At 49.3% G+C, this 26230-nt stretch overlaps 1 protein-coding gene across 5 annotated transcripts in view; it reads left to right on the plus strand.

Moving 5' to 3' along the window:
* SYNJ2 (synaptojanin 2) overlaps positions 1 to 26230 on the plus strand; it is a 103695-nt gene that overhangs the window by 70148 nt on the left and 7317 nt on the right. For 3 of the 5 annotated variants that reach the window (XM_086708237.1, XM_086708234.1, XM_086708238.1), the window contains 12 exons: positions 5392 to 5583; positions 7548 to 7629; positions 8393 to 8533; positions 10140 to 10332; positions 13437 to 13595; positions 15319 to 15475; positions 16422 to 16539; positions 20999 to 21217; positions 21331 to 21409; positions 21976 to 22144; positions 22583 to 22756; positions 25486 to 25620. In XM_086708237.1, the coding sequence (XP_086564363.1) occupies positions 5392 to 5583; positions 7548 to 7629; positions 8393 to 8533; positions 10140 to 10332; positions 13437 to 13595; positions 15319 to 15475; positions 16422 to 16539; positions 20999 to 21217; positions 21331 to 21409; positions 21976 to 22144; positions 22583 to 22756; positions 25486 to 25620 (1818 nt within the window). The remainder of the gene's footprint in view (positions 1 to 5391; positions 5584 to 7547; positions 7630 to 8392; positions 8534 to 10139; positions 10333 to 13436; positions 13596 to 15318; positions 15476 to 16421; positions 16540 to 20998; positions 21218 to 21330; positions 21410 to 21975; positions 22145 to 22582; positions 22757 to 25485; positions 25621 to 26230) is intronic. The other 2 variants (XM_086708235.1, XM_086708236.1) reach the window with 2 other exon arrangements.

Raw genomic sequence — 26230 nt, forward strand, 5'->3', positions numbered from 1 at the left:
ACCTAGAAGATATGGATAAATGCCCTTCTTCCAAGACTGAATCATGAAGAAATACGAAATCTGAATAGACTGATTACTAGTAAGGAGATTGAATCAATAATCAAAAACCTCCCAAAAGGGGCTCCTGGCTAGCTCAGTTGGTAGAACATACAACTGTTGATCTCAGGGTTGTGAGTTCAAGCCCCCTGTGGGGCATAGAGATTTGAAAAAATAAAATAGAGTGGCTGAAAATTAAAAACGAGCAAATAAAAAAACCCTCCCAACAAACATAAGTCCATGACCTGAAGGCATCACTGGTGAATTCTACCAAATGTTCGAAGATAAGACTTAATATCTATCCTTTTCAACTCTTCCAAAAAGTTGAAAAGGGGGGATACTTCCAAACTCCTCTTATGAGGCCATCATTATCCTGATACCAAAACCAGAGAAGGATGCCACACACACACACACACACACACACACACACACACTTGCAGGCCAGTATCACTGGTAGAACACTGATGTAAAAAATTGCAATAAAATATCAGAGTAAATTCAACAACACATCAAAATGGTAATTTACCTTGATCAAGAGGGATTATTCCTGTGATGCAGGGGTGGTTCAATATCCACAAATCAATCAACTGATAAACCACATTAATAAAATGAAGGATAAAAATCGTGTTGATCATCTCCATAGATACAGAAAAAGCATTTGACAAAATTCAACATCTATTCCTGATAAAAACTCTCAACAACATGGGTATAGAGGAAATTTACCTAAACATAACGAAGCTTATGTATGACAAACCCACAGCTAACAACATACTCTTGTTCCTCAGAATGGGAACAAGACAAAGATGCCCACTCTTGCCACTTTTATTCAATGAATATTAGAAGTCTAACCCACAGCAATTAGGCAAGAAGAAGAAAAGGCATCCAAATTAGAAAGGAAGAATAAAACAGTTGCTATTTACAGATGACATACTACATATAGAAAACCCAAAAGACTCCACCAAAAACTGTTAGAACTAATAAACGAATTTAGTGAAGTACTACGATACAAAATCGACATACAGAAATCTTCAGGCTTTTATAAGCCAATAAATTATCAGACAAATTAAGAAAACAGCTCTGTTTATAATTGCATCAAAAAGAATACCTACAGTAAATTTAGCCAAGGAGATGAAAGACCTATACTCTGAAAACTGTTAAGACACTAATGAACAAAATTGAAAAAGAGGCAAATAAATGGGAAGATATTCTGTGCTCACGGATTGGAGGAATTCGTATCATTAAAATGTCCGTACTACCCAAAGCAATCTACAGAGTCAGTGCAATCCCTATCAAGATTCCAGTGGCATTTTTCGCAGAACTAGAACAAATAATTCTAAAAGACCTCAAATAGCCAAGGCAATCTTGAGAAAGAAGAACAAAGCTGGAGATCTCAAGATCCCTGATTTCAAACTAAAGTATAAAGTTACAGTAAAACAGCATAGTAGTGCCATAAAAATAGACACACAGAACAGTGGAACAGAATTGAAAGCCCGGATTGAAACCCATGCATATACAGACAGGAAATTTATGACAAAGGAGCCAAGAACATACAATGGAGAAAGGACATTCCCTTCAATAAATGGTGTTGGGAAAACTGGACAGCCACATGCAAAAGAATGAAACTAGACCACTGTCTTACACCATACACAAAAGTCAGCTCAAAATGGATTAAAGACTTGAATATAAGACCTGAAACATAAAATTCCTGGAAGAAAACAGGTGGTAGCCTCCTCGGTGTGTGTGTGTGTAGGGTCTGATTCCAAAGGCAAGAGAAACAAAAGCACACACAAACAGAAGGGATTACCTCAAACTGAAAAGCTTCTGCACAGTGAAAAGAATTGTCATCAAAATGAAAATGCAGCCCTACTAAGGAGGAGAAGATTTTTGTAAGTCCTATATTGGATAAGGGGTTAACATCTAAAATATGTAAAGAACTCCTACAACTCAACAGCAGAAAACCAAACACGAAAGATGAAAGAAAATGGGCAGAGGATCTGAATAGACATACAGTATTTCTGAAGAGGGCACGTAGATGGCCAACCAGCTCATGAGAAGATGTTCAACATCACTCATTACTAGGGGATGCAAATCAAAACCAAAATAAGGTATAATCTCACACCGGTCGTACTATTATCAAAAAGGCAGCAAGTATTGGAGAGGTTGTAAAGATAAGGAAATCCTTGTATGCTGTTCGTGGTAATGTAAATTAGCGCAGCCACTATAGAAAGCAGTATGGAGATTCTTCAGAAAATTAAGAATTGAACTACCATATGATCCAGCTGTTCCACTTCTGGGGATTTAGCTTAAGAATGTAAAAACATTGATTCAAAAAGATATATGCACCCCTATGTTTACTGCAGTATTATTTACAATAACCAAGATAATGGAACAAGCCAGTGTCCATCAATAGATGGATAAAGTAGATGTGGTACACACACACACACACACACACACACACACACACACACACACTGGAATACTACTTGGCCACAGAAAGGAATGAAAGCTTGCCATTTGCAACAACATGGATGGACCTTGAAGATATTATGCTAAGTGAGATAGGCCAGATGGGGAAGGACAGATACCATGTGATTTCACTCACGTGGAATCTGAAATAAAAAACACAAACTTACAGAAACAGAGAACATATCAGTAGTTACCAGAGGGGGTGGGGGTAGGGGAATGGGTGAAGGAGGTCAAATGTATGGTGATGGTTGGTAATGAGACTTTTGGTGGTGGTCACTGTGTGGTGCATTCAGATGTAGAATTGTAATGTTTTACACCTGAGACTTATATACCAATTTTACCTCGGATTAAAAAAATGTTATTATACTCTCAGGTCCTAGATATGGAGAGCATACCATACAGAGGTTTATTGAGGGTTTCTTTATTGGGATTTCTGCAGGAAAGGCAGGAGGGTAAGTAGCTTAGAATCGGACAGTTTAAATAATTCTGGTGGGCTTTGGGTTATAAGCATGGACTCTAGTTCAATGGTACCTGGTCCTGGCATGACTGAGGCACAGGGATATACAAAATACGAATGCGATACCAGCTGTCACCGTGTTTCCTGGGAGCCTGTTCTTTCTGGCCTTGAGTGGGAGCCCACTCCTGTACTTTCTTAGTTTAGACTATATTTCCGAGCCAAGAGGAAAGGAAAAGTCGAGAAGATGCTGGAGGAGTCCGTGTTCTATTCTACAGGTGTCAGCTTCTTTGAGTGCTAACTCCTGCCAGAAACCCTTTCTCAGCCCCCGTGGATTCTTGGTCCCATCGCCAGGTATCATTTGTCCCAGGGAGTGTCCAGTGAGGGGGGCCTCCTGCTTGTTACGGCCCCGGGACCCTGGAGAACTGATAGAGGGAGAAGTAGTTGTCTCCAGGAATGAGGACACCTTCTCTCAGGGGCAACTCCGTCATGCTTCTATCAACAGCTAGAGGTTTCTATTTGTTAGTTGAACTACAGTTGACATATGGCATCATGTTTCATGTGTACAGCGTAAGGATTTGCTATTTGTATACATGGTGAAATGATCACGGTAAGTCTAGTTAATATCCATCACTGCACACAGTTACCAAAAAAATATTTTTTTCTTATGATGAGACCCTTCAAGATCTATTCTCTTAGCAACTGTGAAACATGCAGCACAGTGTTAACTATGGTGGCCCTGCTGTGCATTATGTCTCAGGGCTTACTGATTTCATACCTGGAACTTTAGACTCCCTTCACCTTTTCCCCCCCATCCCACTCAACCCCCAGTCTGTTCTCTGTGTCTGTCAGTTCATGGTTTTTAGGGTTTTTTTTGGTTGGTTTTTAGCTTCCACAAATGAATGAACCAGAGGTTTCTTAGGAAATTTTTTAAATAATTTTTTAATTTTATTTTGAAAGAGAGAGTGCGCAAGCAGGGGAGGGACAGAGAGAGAGAGGGGGAGAGAGAATCCCAAGCAGACTCAGCACTGTTATCCATCATAGAGCCCGATGCAGGGCTCGAACCCACAAACCATGAAATCATGAGCTCAGCTGAAATTAAGAGTCAGACGCTTAATTGACTGAGCCACCCAGGTGCCCCTCTTTGAAGAAATCTTAATGGTCTCTTATTCCCTGGACACTGTAAATGCTGTGGAGCTACTGGAGAAGAAGGGGAGAACCTAGCATTTTTCTTTAGAAAAACGTTTGTTTTGTTCTAGAAATTTTTGGAAAATTAATTTGCCCATGTTTAAAATGGTTTCAGAGCCCTTTGCTGCTTTCATGATTCCATAGGGGCGCCCCCTTGACTCTAAATAGCCAAGGTGATATTTGTATCGACCTAGAAATAAGGTAAGCTCAGTCAAAGCTGAGAGAAGGTCTGAGTAGCACAGAGTCTTATTAAGTAGATAGGTAGGTATGACTTAAATTTGCTGTAAGTCACTAGTTTAAAAAATGGAATCTATTGTGGATATCCAGAGGGTGGATGTGGTTCAGAGTAGTGCTTTTTTAAGGGTGTGAGTCCGAGGTAAACAAAACATCTCAGGCTTGAGGGCTGGAAGGTGGAAAAGGCAAAGATGGGCTAAGACATTCCAAGTTTAATATGTATGCATTTAAAGTATGGTAGGCTGGGGTGCCTGGTAGGTCGGGGCACCTGGGTGGCTCAGTCAGTTGAGCATCCGACTTCAGCTCAGGCCATAATCTCGCAGTTCATGGGTTCAAGCCTCACATTGGTCTCTGCTGTCAGCACAGAGCCCACTTCAGATCCTCTGTCCTCTTCTCTCTCTGCTCCTCCTCTGTGCTCTCTCTCTCAAACAATAAACATTAAAAAAATAACAAAGCATGGCAGGTTGCAGGGTCCCCTTGCTTATGTCCCCACTGGCTTGTGGATGGAATGCTGAGGCTGAGATTTCCTGTGGTCTGATGCCCTAGCCTGTGGGGCTCTGGTTGAGTAAAGGTTATGGAGAAGGGAGTGTCTGATCCTGTGTTTGCATGCCATAGGGGAGGGCTGCCTGGGTGGTTCAGCCGGTTAAGCATCTGACTCTTGGTTTCAGCTCAGGTCGTGATGTCACGGTTCGTGAGGTCAAGCCCCACGTCGGGCTCCACACTGAGTGTGGAGCCTGCTTGGGCTCCTCTCTCCCTCCCTCTCCCTCTGCTTCTCTCTCCCCCCGCCCCTGCTTCTCTCTCTCAAAATGCAAAACAAACTTTTAAAAGATGCCAAAGGGAAGTGCGGTGTCTATGGTGGCCTTAGCCCCTCACCATCTTCTCGAGGAGCACACTTGGCTGGTATCTGTAGGACCTGCGGCCGTCTGTCCCGACAGGGAGCTCCTTTCAGGTTTCTGGAGGACACCTGTGGTTGTGCAGTGCACACACCTGTGCCCTTTCGTGCCTCCTCACAGTGACCCCCAGGATCCTGAGAGCCATGGCAGAGCGCCAGTCGGAATTCACACATTTCAGACGGATCCGAATCGCCATGGGGACCTGGAACGTGAATGGAGGAAAGCAGTTCAGGAGCAACCTCCTCGGGACGGCAGAGCTGGCCGACTGGCTGCTGGACTCCCCCAAGCTCTCGGGCCTGGCAGGGTCCCCAGGTGAGTGCGTGCAGCTGTCGCGACCATGAGGGCCTCGGTTTGAACTTTTCCGCAGCCGGTGCCTCCTGAGAATTGGTATTTGGTGCTCTCACTCCCGAGAAAGGTTAGAAAGTGCTGTGGTCTAACTTTCTAGAACACACCTGGCCAATTATTTGACGCCTTCCCTTTTCCGCGTGTTTGGAAGGGCTGTCGAAGTGGGGAGTCTCTCTCTTCACATACAGAGATTTTGCAGTTGTGGGTCTCGCTCACTAGAACCTTCTTGTGAGGAGGAGCATGTGGCTCCTGGAGCCACGTTGCCGTCGGAAGCTGGGCCAGAGCCAGGCACACGGGTCGTGTTGCTGCTGACCAAGCACGTGTGTCGCAGCCTTCTCCCCAGCCACCTGTGTCTGCATATCCGCTCTAAGCAGTTGCAAAAGAATTTGTGTGCCTTTTAGGAATACAATAATCCCAAGTTGGGCGCCTCACCTTGTGTCTTACATCATGCAAGGGAGTATTGGATGGCCTCAGAATTGCAGGGTTGGGAGAATCAATGATTTTCTGCAGTCAGCATTTATGCGGAGGCCTGGCTCTTTCAGGCTTCCTTGGATTCTGCAAGAGATCCGTGATCCGGTTCTCTGTGGATGTGTAAGAGCCTCTCATTCTCCACAGCGGCCCTGAGAGGTGCCTGGAGCCCACCCCCCCCCCCAACCATCACGTGCACGGTCGGCACCCCGCTTGCTGCCTCGAGGTGCAGGAGAGCTGGAGCGCACAGTTCGGGGGTCCTGGGATTCTTGTGTCGGTGGGGACCGTTCAGAATGCCCACCGGAGCAGGCCCCCCCATAAGTGCTGCAGACATTAGAGAGAACTTCCCTCCCCCTTTTCGAAAAATGGCTCTTTGTTTGCCAGCCGGCAGGGTGCGTGGGGACGGCAAGCTGTTGTCACTTTGCGGGGCATATTATTGGGACGCAGGCTCAGCAGCGCCCCCAAACCGGAAAAACTCACCGGGTTCAGGAGGGAGGAGGGGCTGTGGTGACTGTCGCCAGCAGATCAGAGGAATTGGGTTGTTTTTCTTTAAACAAAGAAGAGAAGCTCTAAGCCAGTCAAGCTTGAAGTTTCCAAGCTGCCCTGTGAGGCCAACAGGGAAAGAAGTGGACAGCCTGGCCTTTCCCGATGGCGTCAGGGAGCACAGGGTGTCCCTTTGTGCAGCGCTTTGAACCACAGCCTGAAATGATGGCTCAGGAGCCGAGTGGCAGAAGGTGGCAGGGGGGCACTGGAGAGATGTGGCAGGGGTCGTGTTAAAGCCTCAGCTTCCCTGTTAACGGGGACCCAGAGAGAACGGATGAGCAGCACCATGGCTGGCTGTGTGCCCCGTAGAGTGCATTTCGGTAGCAGACCTCAGCCGTCACCACCTAGAGCTGGACAGGGTTTTCCGTGCTCCGACCACCGAGATGACAGTCCCCTGGGGCAGGAAGGGCCACATCAGTCAGTCATAACCGGCAAGGCTGGGCCCAGCACTGTGAAAAGTACTGAGGGACACAGGCAAGTGTGAGACAGTGACGTCCCCACATGCCTTTGGGCCTGATGCATGTGTTGGTCACCGGGAAGGAAGGGAGACGGAGAGGATGGTGCCCTTACCACCTGCCAGGTGGAGTGGGTGGTTCACACGTGCCATCTGATGGATGCTTCACAACTCCTTGTGAGATGGTGGTTACTGTCCCTTCTGCAAAGAAAGGAACAGAGGTCTGGAGGGGTCAGTAACGTGCCCCAGGATGTAGACAGGGAAAGGCCACGTGCACAGCAGGACATGAGGGAAGGTGGGGCTCCACGCGAAGCTTCACTGAGTCATCAGGACGCGTGCACCCGGACCCGGGGCACACCTGGGCTCAAAGAGGCAAACGCGGTGCCCCGCGAGTTTGCTTACCCACAAGTTTGCCTTGTTGCGTCTGATTGTCCTTCACCTCCGGCCTTCCCCCCCCCCCCCCCAGATGATGACAGCCCAGCTGACATATTTGCCGTGGGGTTTGAAGAGATGGTGGAACTGAGCGCAGGGAATATCGTCAATGCCAGGTGAGCATCCAGGCACGAGGGGTGCAGGCGGCACCCTGAAACTCACCCGAGGCTTTCCTGAGCCAGGGGCCTGGCTAGGAGCGGGGTTCTGGGCCATCCTGCTTCGGCGTCCGCTAACCTGGGACCCTGGATGTGTAGATACTTGGGATTGCATTCCTTCTCCACACACAGATGTGTACCTCCGATTCCTCTTTCTTTGCAAATTAAGGAAATAGAAGGACGGCGTGGTATTGCTGTATATTCTCAGCCGTGTGTGGAGGCTGAGTCATGCTGTGAGCTGGCATGTGGGCACCTGGAAGGTGTGGGCTGAGGGCCAGGCTGGAAGGGTGCTGACTCACCTTTCCTGGGGTAGGTGAGAAGGGTAAGTGCAGGGAGACGGTGTTTCTGTTCCCTCCACCGGATGCAAAGGAAAGAAAACCACTGTATTAATGTTTTCTGTAAGGTCAACTGGACTTTTTCTTTGTTGGTTTTATTTCAAGGACTTTTCTGAACAAATAATAAAACCTGGTCTGTGCAGCTCTAATGAGCGAGGTACTGCCTTGGGTTTTAGGTGGAGGGGGTGGGGTGAGACGTGTGCTGTGATGTGTATGGTACAACCAGAAATACACAGATAGTCCATGGCAGGAGTTGAGGCAGGGAACTAACATGGGAGTGGGGACAGCATGACACCAGTTGTACAAAAAGAATAAACTAAGGGCTGGAGGAGTTTGTGGGTAGGAGGGCCCATCTCCAGCAGACGGTAGAGTGTTTCTTTCTCTTCCAGTACCACCAACAGGAAGATGTGGGGTGAGCAGCTGCAGAAAGCCATCTCACGCTCTCATAGGTACATTCTCTTGACTTCGGCACAGCTGGTGGGCGTCTGTCTGTATATCTTTGTACGTCCATACCATGTCCCATTCATCAGGTAAGAACATTGAGTTAATGAACATCTGGGGGACACGGGGTTGTTGGTCTCGGTGTTTTGTTAGGACTTCCTCCCCCTCCCCCCTCCTGCACCAGGTTCGGGACTTGCCATTATTCTAAATCAATGTAGCAAACCCCCCAAGGAAAAACTGGGCTGAATAGAATATTGTCTGGTGACTAAAAAGCCACAGTGGGAACCTTCCAGGTCAGGAAGCTGAGCTCTTTCAGAAAGAGTGATTGTTGTCTCCCAAACTCAGTTTTGTGCAAGGAAAGGGATTTTTTGTTGAAGTTTTAGACAGGAAGCCTCTGACCAAGAGCTGAGTAACCCATCAGGAAATGCCAGCTCTTTAAAAGAGTTCTAAATAAGACATGTGGGCAGAAAGCCTCTCCCACTGTCACCCCATTGCAATGTCCCTAAAGTGACAGCTTTGTAAATGTCAGGAAGAGAACACTTAGGAAATGGGTGTCCTCTTAGGAAAGTGTGAGTGTGCATGTGTGTGTATATGTGTGTGCACGCATGTATACATGTGTGGTGTGTGTGTGCATGCATGTGTACATGTGTGCGTGTGTATTGTAAGGTTTGGGAGGAACTCACCTTTTCCCTCGATGACTCATAACCTCCCATTGCTACCGGGTCTCGCCCACGTCCATAGCATTCCCTCCATTCTTTCTCACCGCCCCTGCCGGGCTGAACCTTTCCTGCTACCTGGGTGAACACCTCTGTGTATTTAGAGGAGAGGAGGCGTGCCCATGGCAGAGCTTGGAGAGCAAGACTGGGCTCTGTGCCCGTAATCCCCTTCTATGATGCTCAGAAAATCTTTAAGTCCGTGTCCCCCTGACTGTTCATTCTGGCAGTCGGGCAGTGTCCAAAGTGAGTGGGTAAAAGTCAGTGAAGGTAAGGTCAGGGTAGAGGTTAGAGATGAACCATGAGAGAGGGCGGTGCTGGGGAGCTCCAGATTTCCCAGATGCCGCCCCGGGTCCCCAGCCTCTCCTTCAGCCTTAACTTGTTTAGCTCCTATGCTTCTTGGCCACCTTGTCTGCTGATTGCTGGTCCCAGGGAGCAGGGGAGACCTCTGTGTGCCTCAGTCTACAGTCCCGTGGACCCACACACTCACTCGTAGGAATTGCAGGCTGGCATTCGAATGCGAGCTGGAGTCTGCATGGAAACCGCCTACCCAGCCGGGCACAAATAACTGGATGTTTCCTGTTTCTTAACATGCGTGGATTACCTGACTGCAGCACCCGTGCTTTGCCGGAAGGCTGCGGGTGTGGGCCGGGGGTGGGGAAGCCGGTGCTGCTTCGCAGGCATAGAAGCAGAAAGCGGGGATGGAAGTGACAGCTTCATGAGTGGTTCTGTGAGCGCAGGGCGCTTGAGAGTTGGGGCTATGGAGACGGTCCTCCAGGCCTCCCAGGAGGCAGCCGTCAGCAGGGAGAGGAGAGTGTGGCGCGCTGGGCACCACATGGCCTGGCCGCTGACGATGTGATTAAACAGATTCTGAGCCACAAGCCCCAGGCTGCCGCCCAGCTCTTCTCTGGAGCAAAGCAGGTTTCCGCTTGTCCTTCTTAACCGCTAAGGAGCCGCCACCCGTGTGCATTCTGTGTTCCAGAGACGTGGCGATTGACACGGTGAAGACCGGCATGGGAGGAAAGGCGGGGAACAAGGGTGCCGTGGGCATCCGCTTCCAGTTCCACAGCACCAGCCTCTGCTTCGTGTGCAGCCACCTGACGGCTGGGCAGGCCCAGGTGAAGGAGAGGAACGACGACTACAGGGAGATCACCCAGAAGCTCAGTTTCCCGATGGTGAGCAACGTGCCGTGGGTGGATGGTGGCCCAGAATGTGACAGGGACACGTGTGCTGGCTCCCTGCTCGGCGCAGCCCCACACGTGGTTTTCTGAGCTGCCCGTATAGGCCGGGCATCGGAGGTGCGACTGCTGGAGGGTCCCTGCCCTTGGGGGCTCAGCGCTGGGGGAGGGGAGATGAGCTGGGATGGCACAACAGAGGTGAGCCCAGGGGGTCTGGAGTGTTCTATGCCCCACATCAAGTCCTTATGCACTTATACGTTTCCGTTGCATCCCTGTGTGTTTTCCGATTTTCTCACTTGTGGTCCATGCTCTGTCCAAGTTGGTGGAGAACAACTGAATCCAAACAGTGTGAGACGTGGTTTTCTTTAGATCTGTGGTCTTCACATATGTATTCTGTTGCAGCTAAGAACGCCCGTTTTTTTACTTTTAATTTTAAAAAAATGTTTATTTATTTATTTTGAGAGAGAGAGAGACTGTGTGAGAGCAGGAAAGGGGCAGAGAGAGAGTAAGAGAATCCCAAGCAGGGCCTGTGAGGTGAGCGCAGAGCCCCATGCGGGGCTTGATCCCACAGACTGTGAGATCGTGACCTGAGCCAAAATCAAGTCGGACGCCCAACCGACTGAGCCACCCAGGCGCCCCAAACGCCCGGTTTTTCAATCTGTGGATTCCTGACTAAGGAGCCCTGGATCCTTCCACCTGGTCTCCAGGTTGCGGATAATATGCGCCATGCTGCCCTCTGGTGGTGGCAGGGGTTTCCATCCCAAAGCCAGCGGATCTTCTTTTCAAATTCAGATTTGAATGTTCTCTTTCCTGTATAAACATGACTGCCTGCACACCTTCAGTCTGGTGCAAACCACCAGTTTCCCAGCAGTGAGGGGAGGCCAACTCTTTTCACCACATGTTCTGCCAGTGTCTGTGACACCGTTGGCTGGGTCACAGAGCTCCAGAGTGTGAGAGCAAATAGATCCCATAAAACTGACATCCTGTTTACTGGGCTGCATAGGCTCTCCAAGCAAAAACTCTTTTATTTTCATCAGTGAGTGGTGTAGTCTTTGCTGTAGTTTTTGTTTCTTGGATCAAAAAAGAAACAGAGCTGGGAAATTTACAACGTGTAGTCTTCTAATTTACGTAGGACATTATACGTGTTTTCTCTGTGTGTCTCTTCATTTAAAAAAAAAAAAAAAAAGTCCAACCAGGGGTGCCTGGGTGGCTCAGTCGGTTACGCATCTGACTTCAGCTCAGGTTGTGATCTCATACTCCATGAGTTCGAGCCCCGCATCAGGCTCTGTGCTGACAGCTCAGAGCCTGGAGCCTGCTTCGGATTCTGTGTCTCCCTCTCTCTCTGCTCCTCCCCTGCTCATGGTCTGTCTCTCTCTGTCTCTCTCTCTCAAAAATAAACATTAAAAAAAAAATAGTCCAACCCTTCTCACTTAAAGTGCTGTTTTGAAATCGTAAACTTTAGACATATTCAAAGTATTCAAAGGGCTCAAAACGAGCCTTTGTTTTCAACAATAGAAAATTGCGGATGCCGATCAGTTAATGCTCTACACCTGTGCTGCCCGGCGGACTAGGCTCTAGCCACAAGCAAGTATTTTAATTTAAAATCCCTTGGTTACACTGGCCACATTTCTTGATGGCCACTCACTGGCTGCTTGTGACTGGCTGCCTGTGCCCAGCTGCTCCCGTTCTGGACGGCACAGATGGAGAACATTTCCATCACTGCCGAAGTTCTGTTGGACAGCAGCACTCTACACATTTATTTGGTTGTGATCGTTTTTTTTTTTTTTTTAATTTTTTTCAACGTTTTTTATTTTATTTTTGGGACAGAGAGAGACAGAGCATGAACGGGGGAGGGGCAGAGAGAGAGGGAGACACAGAATCGGAAACAGGCTCCAGGCTCCGAGCCATCAGCCCAGAGCCCGACGCGGGGCTCGAACTCACGGACCGCGAGATCGTGACCTGGCTGAAGTTGGACGCTTAACCGACTGCGCCACCCAGGCGCCCCTGGTTGTGATCGTTTTAATCCTCTGCCCAGATTACTGTCATGGTTTGCAGGGAGTGGGTATAGCAGAAACAGATTCTGGAGTTAGGCAGATCTGAGTTCAAATGTTGCATTTATTGTGCATTAGTGGTGTAACTTCAGCAAGCTTTTTGAACTTTCTTTTTTAATCTAAAAGAGAGCCCATAGTGCGTGCTGCCCAGGGTTGCCGTGAGGGCAGTGCCCTGGGACACAGCCCAGTGCTTATGGATGGGTGGTAGGGGCGATGCATAGTGGCCACTGTCATTGTCTTTGGTGATTCACGGCAGGGAGAGAGGACGAGGATCAGTGCTCTCCAGAGCTTTGCTGGTGGACCTCGGGCTCAGGGTGGGCTGGACCAGGACGGGGGCGGGGGGGAGGCGGGGGGCGCGGGGGGTGGGGGCTGAGAATGGAGCAGAGGGTCACAGGATGAAAATGGACAAAATCCATGACGTTTTACAAAGTTGCACATTCTGAGCATTTTCACTTATTTTCTAATGCCTGATCCTCCTAACTCTGAATGTTTGGGGCCACTCTTCTTCGGGTGTGTAGACATAACGAAGGCAGGAGCACAGCCAGTCACGGAGCTGGGGTGGGCGCAGCGAAGGACGAAGTCATGCTTCCCCAGTTAGAGCTGAGCTTTCTCCAAACCATTCAAAAACATCGTCATTTTAAGCAAAGTACGCCACGTAGGGGCGCCTGGGTGGCTCAGTCTCTTGATGTCAGCTCAGGTCAAGATCTCACAGTTCATCAGGTTGAGCCCTGAGTTGGGCTGTGGGCTGACAGGCAGGATCCTGCTTGGGATTCTCTCCCTCGTGCTCTGCCCCTCCCCTGTGTTCGTTCTTGCTCACTCTCTCTCTCAAGATAAATAAATAAACTGAAAAAAAAAGAATAAGCTACGCAAAAGCCCCTCAGTAAGTGTATGGGATTAATGAAAGACGAGATGCTCTATTACGAGACATTTTTTTTAAGTAACATTTTAAGAAACAGCGCATCTGTGTATTATCTGCATGGTGAATTTTTCTCCCGTCGCCCACCTTCTTTGCAAGATAGGCCAGGATGACTGTGATTTTGTTTACGACAGGGAAGAAACATCTTCTCTCACGATTACGTGTTTTGGTGCGGTGATTTCAACTACCGCATCGATCTCACTTACGAAGAAGTCTTCTATTTTGTCAAACGCCAAGACTGGAAGAAACTTCTGGAATTTGATCAGCTCCAGCTGCAGAAATCAAGTGGAAAAGTAAGTTGTGCTCTTAAAATATGCCTTAGCATATTTTACTATGGAGTAGCATCTAAGTGTCTACACCGGCATGCGGTAAATTAAGCTCCATGAGTGGATTTAACAGTGATTCTGATGCTAAGATGTGTGGCGTGTGAAGTTAAACATGAGCGTCCATTCACACCCACTGCCTGGTCCTCCTCCAACGGGCTGTGCTCAGGGTCTGTGTGTCCGCTTGGGGCGGGAGCAGCCGCCCCCCTGCAGGAGACTGGCGGGCACACAGGCCAGCCACAGGAGCAGTGGCAGCGGAAGCCCCTCCTCCAACACCAGAGCCCGTGCTTTGCAGTTAGAGGTGGGCTTGCTGTCCCTCGTCCTTCACACAAACTGAGCCCTCAGTCCTCTGTGTCCCCCCAGGGAGTAAGTAGTCGCGCTCGGCGGGAATCAGAACGGCTTCGAAGGGCCCCGTGTCAGCAGCAAGCACAGTGCTGGGTGGGGATGGAGAATGCTGATGTAGACAAGCCCACCCAGCTCGTACCCCATGCCAGCCTTGTAGGATGATAGTTCTGTTTCTCATTGGTGAACACACTAATGAATTATAACTGTATTTAATATACTTTATATACCAATTTGTGTGGGTAATCCTCAAGACCGTCCTATAAATTACGTTATTATACCCATTTTATAGACAAGAAAACTGAGGCCAAGGTCAAATGAGTCCAAGGCCACACGGTCAGTACACAGAGCCATGATGCAGTCCAAGATTGTCAAACTACAGAGCTCATGTTTGTCCCGCCAAATGACCCGTGTGCAGTTTTTTAGTGACTCCTCAGGCAATGACATGATAGGAAAGATTCAGGTATAGGATCTGTCCTCAGTTCTTCTGGGTCACACTGGCCGGCTTCCCGATGACGCAGCTGATCTTCTCCAATGCATACTGTTTGCTCATGTTGGTATCTGGTAGCTTTGTGGCAGGCTGGGCCGAGAGGGCAGGTGCACAGCCATATTCCATTTACCTTTTGAAAACACAGCTGGTAAAATGTGTGGTGAGAGGGATTCTGGTGTCTCTTGCGGCAAGAGACAGGCATTTTTTGACGCTTTCTGTGCACTCCCCACTCAATCCTGCCAGGGCTGTGGATTGCTAAGGGAGGCCAGATGGAAAAGTAACCACGCCATACATCTCTGCAACAGTTTCTTCTCTCTGCCTCCTACCAGTGTTGTCCACACCCTTCCACAGATGCACTGAGTGAATTAGTACAGGCCGTTCTAGGGTCTTCTCACGGCACTGCGGCTGGGTCTGGAGCTAAACCGAAAGAGAGTTCAGTCTCAGTTCTGTGCTTCTGTTGACCCGGTTCATTCAGTTAGCAAATATCGATGAAGACCTTGATAGCAATGACCGGGCATCGTACCAGGTCTGGGACTGTGCGGATGGGGCACCTGTGAGCCTCGCCGCCTGCCTTCCGCGGTCTCCCGGGAACTGGCAAGCGGACAGTGGTACATCGGGTACTTGAGGTGGGTGGGAGATCCTGTGTGGTGTGTAAGTCAGTACAATGAGTAATCATCAGTCTCTTGCTAATTAAATAGCACCCATACGTTTCGGTTTGAAACATATTTGCAAATACAATGTAGATCCTGTGTCTTTTAAGGAAGAGAGCCCTTTGGTATGTGCTTTTTTATTTTTTTGTTTTTACATACGACACACAGAATCTAGGAGAACGAAGGTGGTCTTGGTCTTTTCTCCCAATAGATTTTTAAAGACTTTCATGAAGGCACCATTAATTTTGGACCTACTTACAAGTATGACGTTGGCTCGGCCGCCTACGACACAAGTGACAAATGCCGCACCCCTGCCTGGACAGACAGGGTCCTGTGGTGGAGGAAGAGGCACCCTTTTGACAGAACAGGTGCGTGGGACGTGTGCACCTTCAGAGCCGGTAGAGGGGGAATGGTCGACAACCACAGACGGCAAGTCAGTCACAGTGATGCAGCACAGCGTTCTTTGCTATAAACAGCAACTTTCTTGGTAACCCGAAGCTACAGGAGATTCATTCCAGTTGTTGGCCCCTAAGCTTTGGAAGTTGTGCTTTGGGGAGCTCCCCTTTGGCTCTCCCCATCCCTGCATCACGGCTGTCCCCGCACACCACCCCGTCTGCCTTCTGTCCTGGGGGGGCGAACAGGAGAGAAGTCAGTGTCCAATGTTTGCGCCTCACCCACAACATGCAGTACATCCGGCCCCTTTTGTTCAACCAAACTCTTACCTGCTTAAAGCTCCAATTCCAAATAGGACATGAGCCCGACACAGGGAAGGAGGGTTTTTTCTCAATCAGTTTTCCAGTATGTTTAGAAGTATTAGCAATGGCCAGCTGGGAAGGGCGGCTCATTTAGAACACCTATACCTAAAACAGCTCGGCTTTTCTGGCAAGATGGATGCAGAGATTTCAAAGCCAGGAAATCACACTGTTCAGATCGCTCTGTGGGTATCTGTGACCTCCCCAGGGTACCAAGAGGCAGGGACCCCGTCATGGTCTTAGTCTCTGCTTCTCCTACCGTATGAAGGGCTGCAGACGCCCTGTGTTCCCGTGGCCTCTGGGGTGGAAAGCCCACAGCCGCCACTGAGTGTGTCCACTGGGGAGGAAGTAGGCAGCACTGGATGGCCTACGTGGATTACCTGCCCCAGACCCCAGAGCCGCCTTGGCGTGGTTTCCGGCCCAGTGGGTTAGAGGGAACGAGTCTGAGACAGGGTGGTCTGTGACATAGACCCCGTGGCCCAGGCTCCTCAGTCGGCTTTTCCGTATGTTGACACAATCGTGTGTTGTGTGTGGGTCTCTTGATCGTAATCCCTGCGAGTAGCCGGAGATCTCAACCTGCTAGACAACGACATAGACGCGGACAGCACGGTCACACATTCCTGGTCTCCTGGAGCCCTCAAGTATTACGGCCGAGCGGAACTGCAAGCATCCGATCACAGGTACGGTCCTGGATGCCGCGGGGACTTTTGTGCTGGCAAAAGCAGCGTCCGCTGCTCCCCGTGGACAACGGGTGTGCTGTCCCCTTCAGAATGCGGGTGTGCAGGCATGTGGAATTCAGTAAACAATAAAGAAGAGTGTGACAGATCTCTGTGTACCCCCCATCAAGAAATAATCACTGTTAGTAGTATTTTGTCATTGCTCATATCACAACTGATGTCATTTATGAAAATTTCAAAGATGCAGCCTATGGTACTTTGTCGTTTAAATTCCCATAAATGATGTCATTGTGCAACTTGCTTTTTTGGTTACTTAGTGTCTTTGAGATACAGTCAGGTCGATGTTACAGATCTGGCTCATTCACTTGTAATTGCCGTCCAGTGTTCCACTAAATGTATCCATGGAAGTTACCCATTCACCTACTGGGGACGTGTTTTTCCTAATATCATTACAAATGGCCTTAGGGTTGGGGTTTTTTTTTTAATTTTTTTTTTAATGTCCGTTTATTTCTGAGAGAGAGAGCACAAGGTGGGGAGGGGCAGAGAGAGGGGGAGACAGAAGATTCAAAGCAGGCTTTGTGCTGAGAGCGCAGAACCTGATGCGGGACTCGAACCCACCAACTGTAAGATCCCAACCTGAGCCGGAGTCAGATGCTTGACAGACTGAGCTACCCAGGCGCCCCATGCCGTAGGGTTTTTAAGTGTTGGATTCTGAGTTCTTAAATGCTCTGAGCAGTTGGTTTGGCCATTAAGGGTGGAACACAGCAGCCGGGTCGGTCAGCTCGGTGTGCCCCGAGACCAGTCTCCTAGAACGTCTGTAAAGAGACAAAGGAGGGCATTTGAGGGTGTGAACAGGAAGGGTTTGATCGTCCCACAGCTGCTACCAAACTCGCCTGTCAGTTTCAGCTTCTACAAGGAAGGAAATTAGGAGACAGAGTTGCTGGTGAAGTTAGTCAGCCGTTAAGTCTAAATCTTTAGTTATTCTAAATTCTCAAGAAACCTGTTGTTGCAAATACATGCCCAGAAATGAGCCCCAGGAAATCTCCAGATATGGGACTTCCAGGTGTGCTAGTTCAGTGAGTGTCTTTAGAAGCAGTTCATCGAACTATATTTGCTGAGCAGGGCCCTGTATGCTAGGCCCTGTTCCTGGCACTGAGGATTAGCAGTGAACAAAACAGACAAGACCACATTCTCACGGAATTGTCTAGTGAGGACAATTGTCTAGTGAGACAGCTAGTAAACAAGTGTAAGTGCTGTGAAAGGAAAAATAGTAATGGCAAGAGTCAGACAAGGGGTTGGTGCTCTTTTAAACCCAGTGTTCAGGGAAGGCCTTTCAGGTATGATGACCATGGAGCCAAAGCCCGAAAGACGTGAGAGTGTGAGCCATGGGGGTGTCGGGGGGAGAGCATTCCAGGGTGAGGAGCAAGGCAGCGAACATTCAGGAATCCAGAGAATAGAGGTGGCGTAGAAAGAGTGGAGGAAGTCCTAGGAGATGGGCAAGAAACGTAGACCACGTGGAGCCCCACGGGCCGCAAAAAGACATTGGGTTTTACTTGAGCTGAGGAGTGGAGTCATCTGATGAGGTGTTGATGGGATCAGCTGAAGAGAGTCCAGTGGGGCCAGGGAAGAAGCCAATGCAGCAGGCAGGGGAAGAAACAGTGCCAGTCTTGGACCAGGTGGTCTTGGGTCCCCGTGGCAAGACGTGTCTGGGTTCTGGATGGATGTTGAAAGTGGCGCCCATGGGGTTGGGTGGCATGTATGTGCATGGGGGACGATTTGAGGAGGACCCCAGGGTTTGGCCTAAGCAACCGCAAGGATGGAGTAGCCTCCACTCAGCCGGGATGCTGGGAGGTACAGATCTGGACATAATGGTTTCAGATGCGTCTTAGACTTTTATTGATTTTTCTAATTATAAAAGCGGAGCATCTCCCTTATTGACGGTTAGGGGGAAACCTACATAAACAAGCAAAGCCTCCATAGTTCTGTGTCTGCAGTGGTATGTCATGTGTTGGCTGCGTTTTCCAGGCATGTTAGAAGATTTTACACCAAAATGTTCACCTGTGCGTGGTGTATGTTCACGTGTAGACATGCTTTTAAGTATTTAAATGCGTATAAGAAAATTGGGATTACGTTAGGCAGACTTATCATTGTGCTTTTTAACTTATTACATTAATATTTTTTAATTAAACTTTTTCTCTTGAGGGCACCTGGGTGGCTCAGTTCAGTTGGTTAAGCGTCCAACTTTGATTTTAGCTCAGGTCATGATCTCGCCATTGTGAGATCCAGCCCCAGGGTCAGGCTCTGCACTGACAGTGTGGAGTCTGCTTGGGATTCTCTCTCTCCCTCTCTCTGCCCGTTCCCCCCAACTCGTGCACTCACTCGCGCTGTCTCTCAAAATAATAAACGTTGAAAAGAATATTAGGAAAAATGTAATTAAAAAAATAAACCTTTTATTTTGAGGTAACTATAGATTATAATTCCTCTGTAAGGAATAATACAGAGACCCCACGTACCCTTCTCCCGGTGCCCGCGGTGAGAAGATACTGTCGCTCTGGAGCACGGTGTCATGACCAGGATGGTGACACTGACACGGTCCAGATGCAGAATGTGTCCGCCACCACGGGGATGCCTCATGGCGCCTTTTTACGGCCACGCTTGTCTCCCCTGCTTGGCCCCTGTCCACTGCTGCCCTTTTTCCTTCCTTTCCGTAATTTTGTTATTCCAAGTAGGTTACATAGATGGAATCGGAACAGGGAGACTGGCCTTTCCCCGCCAGCAGCATTCTGCACAGATTCCTGCAGGCGCCCTCCTGTCAGCAGCCCCTTCACGTTGTCAGTGGGCCACACTGTACCGGCACCTGCTTTCCTCAGTGATGCTTCGCTTACCGTTCATGCAGCTTCTCTGAAGAGGTCCTCTGCCTGTTTGTCTGAAGTTGTATTTGTTTTGAGAGAGGGAGGAAGGAGCAGGAGAGGGGCAGAGAGAGGGAATCCCGAGCAGCCTCCACGCTGTCAGCGCGGAGCCCGACGCGGGGTTCCGTCTCATGGTGGCGGGATCATGACTTGAGCCGAAATCAAGAGTCGGATACTTAACTGCCTGAGCCACCGAGTTTTAGAAAACACTCACTTTGTGCATATTCCTGTGCCAGATTCTTCTCAGTCTTCTTTTTTGTTCCAGAAGGAAAAAAAAAGTTTAACAATGGTGCTGTACATCTCGGGGATCATACTGATTATATATCACTTTTGCAGTGTTCCCTGGTTTTAAAGGTCACCACCATATGATCTACGATTTTGTCTTATGTTTTGTTTCCTCTCGATGCTGTATTATATATATATATATATATTTTTTTTTTTTTTTAGTAAAGTTTATTTTGAGAGAGAGTGTGCATGCGTGCATGCCAGCGGGGAGGGGCAGTGAGAAAGGGGAGAGGGAGGATCCCAAACAGGCTCCACGCTGTCAGCCCAGAGCCAGACTCAAGGCTCAAACTCACGAACCATGAGTCGATGCCATATTACAAATGTCTTCAATAAGGTTGCATGATCTTCATAATAGAGGATTTTCTACATTTTTGTAAAGAGAGTAAACCCATCCTCCATCACAATTACAATAACAGTTGCTTTGGGGCGCCTGGGTGGCTCAGTCAGTTAAGCATCCGACTTCGGCTCTGGTCATGATCTCACAGTCTGTGAGTTCGAGCCCCACGTCAGGCTCTGCGCTGACAGCTCAGAGCCTGGAGCCTGCTTTGGATTCTGTGTCTCCCTCTCTCTCTTCCCCTCCCCTGCTCACGCTCTCTTTCTCTCAAAAATAAACATTAAAAATAAATCTTTAAAAAACCCTAATTTTTCAAAAAGATTAATAATAACAATTACATTATTTCCTGCCAATCTGGTTTCTTGTGTGTGTCCACTAGACTTCTCCAACATCATTCTTACTGGTTGTATAAGATATTATCATACAGCTGCACCATAACCTGTTTCACCATCACGGAACAGTTAGATTATTTCCCCTTTTCCTTTTCCCTCCCATCAACAGTCATGATCAACCTTGTATATAAATCTTTGTCTGAATCCCTTAGAACAGAGTCCTAGAATTGAAATTAGTAGGTCAAAAGAGATGAACATTTTTGAGATTCTTTACATCAGTTGCCAAGTCGCCCTCCAAAAAGCTTGAATCCCTAGCAAAGGGAGAATTCTCACCTCCCACCGTCCTCGGCAGTACTGGTGAAAACCACGTAAAAAATCTTTGCTAGTGGCTGGCGCTGTTTTCTCTAAATCGCCCGTAGGTAAAAATGCCAAGACAGTGCTAGGATTGGGCAGAGATAGAGTCTGAAACCCTAGGACAGCACAGTGCTGTGCTGGGGCCACACTCACAGGGTGTCGATGTTCCCTGTTGACAGTGGAGCTGTGGGGGCGGGAGCTGCTCAGCTCGCTAACCGGTACCTATCTTCCCTTCACGTCTAACGCAGACCCGTGCTGGCGATCGTGGAGGTGGAAGTGCAAGAAGTCGATGTGGGTGCTCGGGAGAGGGTGTTCCAGGAAGTGTCCTCTTTCCAGGGCCCCCTGGATGCTACCATCATAGTCAACCTTCAGTCACCAACCGTAGAAGAGAAAAACGAGTTTCCTGAGGATGTGCGCACAGAACTCATGCAGACATTGGGCAATTATGGGACCATTGTTCTTGTCCGGTAAGTACTGCCCTGGCTGGCACGGGGTCCCACGTGCACGTCACGTACATGCCAGCCCCGTTGAGCTGCCGCGTTGCACTTGGCATTGACTTGGCTCAACTCATTTATTCCAGGGTCAACCAAGGGCAGATGCTGGTGACTTTTGCAGACAGTCACTCAGCTCTCAGCGTCCTGGACGTGGACGGTATGAAGGTGAGTCGTGCGTGGTCAGCTGTGCCACGGGGGCGGCTTACTCCCCAGGGTTTTCTTGTGCTTTTGCATGGCCATGGCATCTCCTCACCGTGTCTCTAGATGTGGGCGCCGCATGAGCTAGTACTCTTCCTTCCAGTATCTATTTCTGGTGAGGGATCTGATGTCCATCCCTGGCCACTTGCAGAATTTGGGAGAAAGAGCAAGTTCTCGAGCACGGATCCCGCTGAGTCACCGGGTCTGTCTTGGCTCACACCTGCACATGGGAGAGCGTTGCAATCCTTCTCCCCGCGTATTTCGGAATATGCCGCGTACAGGTGGTTTCCATTTTGGTAATATCCTGGTTCGACGTTCACATGGAATGAAAAGCCAAAGATGATAATTCCACTTTTATTTAGACCATATGTGAGCTGTGCTGATCTTCCCTGAGGTCTAGACCCTCGATTTTTCTTGGTAAAACGGGAAGGTCGGCCTGCTTCTGATGCCCGAGTTTGAGCAAGGAAAAGTTTGAAAGGAAAGAGAGTTCTGACGTCTCCGTTTACTCTCGGCTGGTCGCCCTGTCCTCACAGGTGAAGGGCAGAGCAGTGAAGATCAGACCAAAGACCAAAGACTGGCTGAAGGGTTGGCAGGAGGAGATCATCCGAAAGCGGGATAGCATGGCCTCCGTGTCTCCAACCGCCAATTCCTGTTTGCTGGAGGAGAACTTTGACTTCACAAGCTTGGACTATGAGTCAGAGGGTGAGTATAGTCCCTACAAGACTTCTTTGGTGACTGTGGCGAGGTGGGCAGGCCAGATGTTCCGGCAGCCAGCATGAGATTTTCAAGACCCCCTTCTAACGCCCTGTCCGTAAAGGTTACCGAGGGTCCTTGAAGTGCAAGCGTGCTCGCCCACGTGGCAAGCTGGGCAGTGTGCGTGTCTAGGGGTGATGCGGGAACTGGTAGCTGAGACCCGCGGCCATCCCGAATTACACTGAAAACAGTGGCTTTGAGGCTGTCAGTGCTGTGGCCTCGGTCCCGTGTCCCGGTGTGAATGGAATCGGGGTCCCGTACCTGCTGACCCGGGCCTGGGGCAGGCGTCCTGATGCTGAGCCACAAGCCCGGATGTTGAAACAGACCCACTGCCGAGAGACTGTGCCAGTCACCCTAATCGTGTGCTGTGACGTTTCCTTCCCCAAGGGGACATTCTCGAAGATGACGAAGACTACTTGGTGGATGAGCTAAGTCAGTCTGTGGTCTCAGACGGTGAGACGGCAGGGGACTACCTTTCCGAAGCCCCCAGCTGCACAGCAGCGGTGCCTGCCGACACGTCACCTGCACTCACTAAAAAGACGCGGCACCCGACCTACAAAGGTAGCTTGGCCCTGGCATTGAGTTCGTTCTTTCCCTCAGCAGCAGGGCACTGAATGATGCCACCAGTCAAGTGCCCACACCCACGAAAGGGCTAAAACAAACAGGTCATAGCAAGTGGTGGAAACTGGGCCCTGGGCCTGTATCCAGCTACCACCACAGTGATTTTCTCTAGTGCTTTTTATTTTTATTTTATTTTATTTTATTTTATTTTATTTTATTTTATTTTATTTTATTTTATTTTATTTTAATTTAATTTTATTTATTTTTTTACAACTGGTACCCTTATAACACACCAGATTCATGTTAATTCCCGTTTCCTCTGTATGTTTAAATGGCCACAGCTCTAAACTGGTTTTACACTTGTAATTTTGTTTCTCCTCTCCAAAACTTTCCTGTTTCAATCCCGTAAGAGACATAGGCATTTCTTTTTACTGAAGTATAATTGACCGCAAAGAAAGTATAGTTGACAGATGACGTTATATTCGTTTCGGGCGAACAACATGGTGACTCAGTAATTCCGTACATTCCGCAATAGTGGCCACAGTGAGTGCAGTTACCACTGTGTGTTAAAGCAATGTTATTGACTATATTCCCTATGCTATACTTCTCATCTCTATGACTGACTTATTTTATAAGCGGAAGTTTGTACCTCTTAATCCCCTTCACCTATTTTGCCCGTTCCCCACCCCCCACCCCCACCGCCGAGTCAATCACTGGTTTCGTAGATGTATGAGTCAGTTTCTGGGGGGTTTTCTTTTGCTGTTGTTTGTCTGTTTTGTCTTTTAGATTCCACATATAAGTGAAATCATATGGTATTTGTCTTTCTATGTGTGATTTATTTCACTTAGCGAGATGCTCTCTAGGTCCGTATGGTATCTAGGTCCTGAGTGCTGGTGTGTGGTTACACTTATATAATATGTTATTGCACACTAACACGATAATTAGCATCATTCTGTCATTTTAGACTGAAGCAGAGACGGACTGGAAGTCCTCCAGATTGAACTGCAAAGCCCTAGGTTATATAGTGTAATGGCCCTTTTGAGTAAGTTTAAAAACCCTCTGGTGTTACGTGAGCTGGGAAGTAGGGTAGTTCATGCTCCAGCCTCAGACTGTCAGGAGTATCACCCATGGCCACAAGTGCCTTCTAGCTGTGGGTCACTGTACCTCCCGCACTGGAGGACCACTGTGCCCGGCGGGTCCAGGACCCTAGCAGGTGTCAGGCCCCTGTAAGCTGGGACTGAGAATACAGAACGGGGTGAAAGTGAATTGAGATGCCTCCCAGAGAAGATAATTTGCCAAGAGAGGTGCAGACACTCCAAAGCCCCTTTGATTGGACAGTAGCCCCAAAGTTGGTTAGTAGCCTGCCTGCATTGAACCATCAGAAGCTTTTAAACTTCCAGGCTGCTGAGCCCCATGAAGGAGCTGTGGATTTGGCAGGGGTGGGCTGGGACCCTGGAAATCTGGCATCTCATCAAGCTCCCCGGGTGACTGAGCACACAGCTGGGTTTGGGGTCTGCTGCCCAATATGGAGGCAGCAGACTTTGTCCATGCATCGAGGTGGTTCTATGCACCCCACATCCGGAGGGCTCCTGCCCTGGAGCCAAAGTGGCTGAAGGGATGTGCTCTTCAGACAGGAAATGGTCCCTTTCTTCAGGGGTGGACGTCATTTAGGAAGCCTCCCAAGGGGAGGGCATGTATGAGCATAAAGGCCTCTTTGAATGAAAAATTAGCAGAGCAGGGGAGCCTGGGAGGCTCGGTCAGTTAAGCGTCCAACTTCAGCTCAGGTCGTGATTCCACAGTTCGTGAATTCAAGCCTTGCGTTGGGCTCTGTGCTGAGAGCTCAGAGCCTGGAGCCTCCTTTGGATGTTGTGTCTCCCTCTCTCTCGGCCCCTCTCCTGCTCATGCTCTGTCTCTGTCTCTCAAAAATAAATAAGCATTTAAGAAATTAAAAAAAAAATTAGAGCAGCATGGCGCCTTGTGGGCATCGAGAGGGCCTGTCCTCAACGCTGTGGGTGATCAGGCATTCCCATTAGAAGGAGAAACCCTGCTTCTCCCCAGCACCAACCTCAAACAGCCATGAGTTTGAGCTGTTGGAAATGTGAGGGGTGGAATGTCTAGGCCAAAATGAAGTTAACTGGGCTGTGTTGTAGTGTGGGAAAAAAGATCTGAAAGTGTCCTGAACTTGTTAATAAATATATATGTAATAAAACCAAAGCAGTCACCTCCTCACGCCCCTCCTAGTCTTCAAAGGTTATTTGCAGGACAAGCCAGGAGGGTGAACACCTGTGAGGTAGCTGGCGGTGGGCTATGGGACTTGGAACATGATGGGTGAGCAGGGATTCTCCGTACGAGGAGCTTGTCACAGGATGGCAGAGAGCGTGGTCAGCTTCCCAAAGAGCTGTCCTGTGTTCGAGTGAGGAATTAAAACCGAGGGGCTCTGGTCTTCCGATGGTCTCCTCTAGTCTGTGTGAGAGCCTCCTTTGTTTTTTCAGAAGGAAACACACCTACACTTGGAAATATTTCCGTGTCCCTCACGTCTGGACGAGAAGTCTTGTCCACGGTTCCTATCTCATGTTCCACGCAGGCATTGGGTGGCCCTCCCTCCCCTGCCCCTCGCGCCAGCAGAGAGGGGTCCCCTGTCCTCGGGAGGCCCTCCTGCACAATCAGCTCGGCACAGACCCGAGTCTGAGCCCCGACTCCCCTCACCCGCATTCCGCCGTGTCCTCCAGATGATGCTGACCTGGCAGAGCTCACGCAGGAGCTGGAAGCAGTCGGGGATTTCCGCCACCGTTCTCCAAGCAGGTCTCTGTCGGTTCCCACTAGGCCTCGGCCACCTCACCCACCGCAGAGACCCCCCCCTCCAAGTAAGACTTTGCTGCTTTCGGCTTACACCGTGCCTGCTGGGAATAACCGCCTGTGGCCTGCTACTCAGCACCTCCCTCTGAGTCCACTGCTGCCTCACCCGGGTCCCCAGCGCCTTCCCCACCTCAGGCTCCTTTCTGTCTTGGTGTCAGAGATGGTCGTGTTTCTCGTGGGAAACTATGTGAATCTTTGACAAAGCTGTTCACTCTCCTGTAGCTGCGGTTCGCTTTAAGGCGCTTTCTGTTTGAGACAGTAGAGAATGGAAAGTTGAGGCGACCACTGAGCGAGGACCTTCCAGCACCTTCCTCCCCACTCCTGCAGAAGCGGCCTTCTGTCCGCGCCTGCTGCCCGCCCTCTCCCTGCTTCCCAGGGTTCCAGTAAGCCCAGACGCCCAACACTCCAGGCGACCTCAGGGCCGCCTCAAACCGGGCGTCCTGTCTTCTGCAGGCCCAGGCCTGTGGCCTCCAGCATCCGGCCACCTGAGGACAGGCCCTTCCCCGTGAGCCCCAGGAAAGTGCACCTCTTCCTGCTCCCCAGAACCAGTGCTTGGCCCTCAAGCTTTTCCTCAACAACCTGCAAAGATATTTGTGGTGTGCTTTTGAGCACCTTCTG

The sequence above is a fragment of the Puma concolor genome, chromosome B2 (assembly GCF_028749965.1).
Source record: "Puma concolor isolate L17-30 chromosome B2, mPumCon1.1.hap2, whole genome shotgun sequence".
Lineage (NCBI taxonomy): Eukaryota > Metazoa > Chordata > Mammalia > Carnivora > Felidae > Puma > Puma concolor.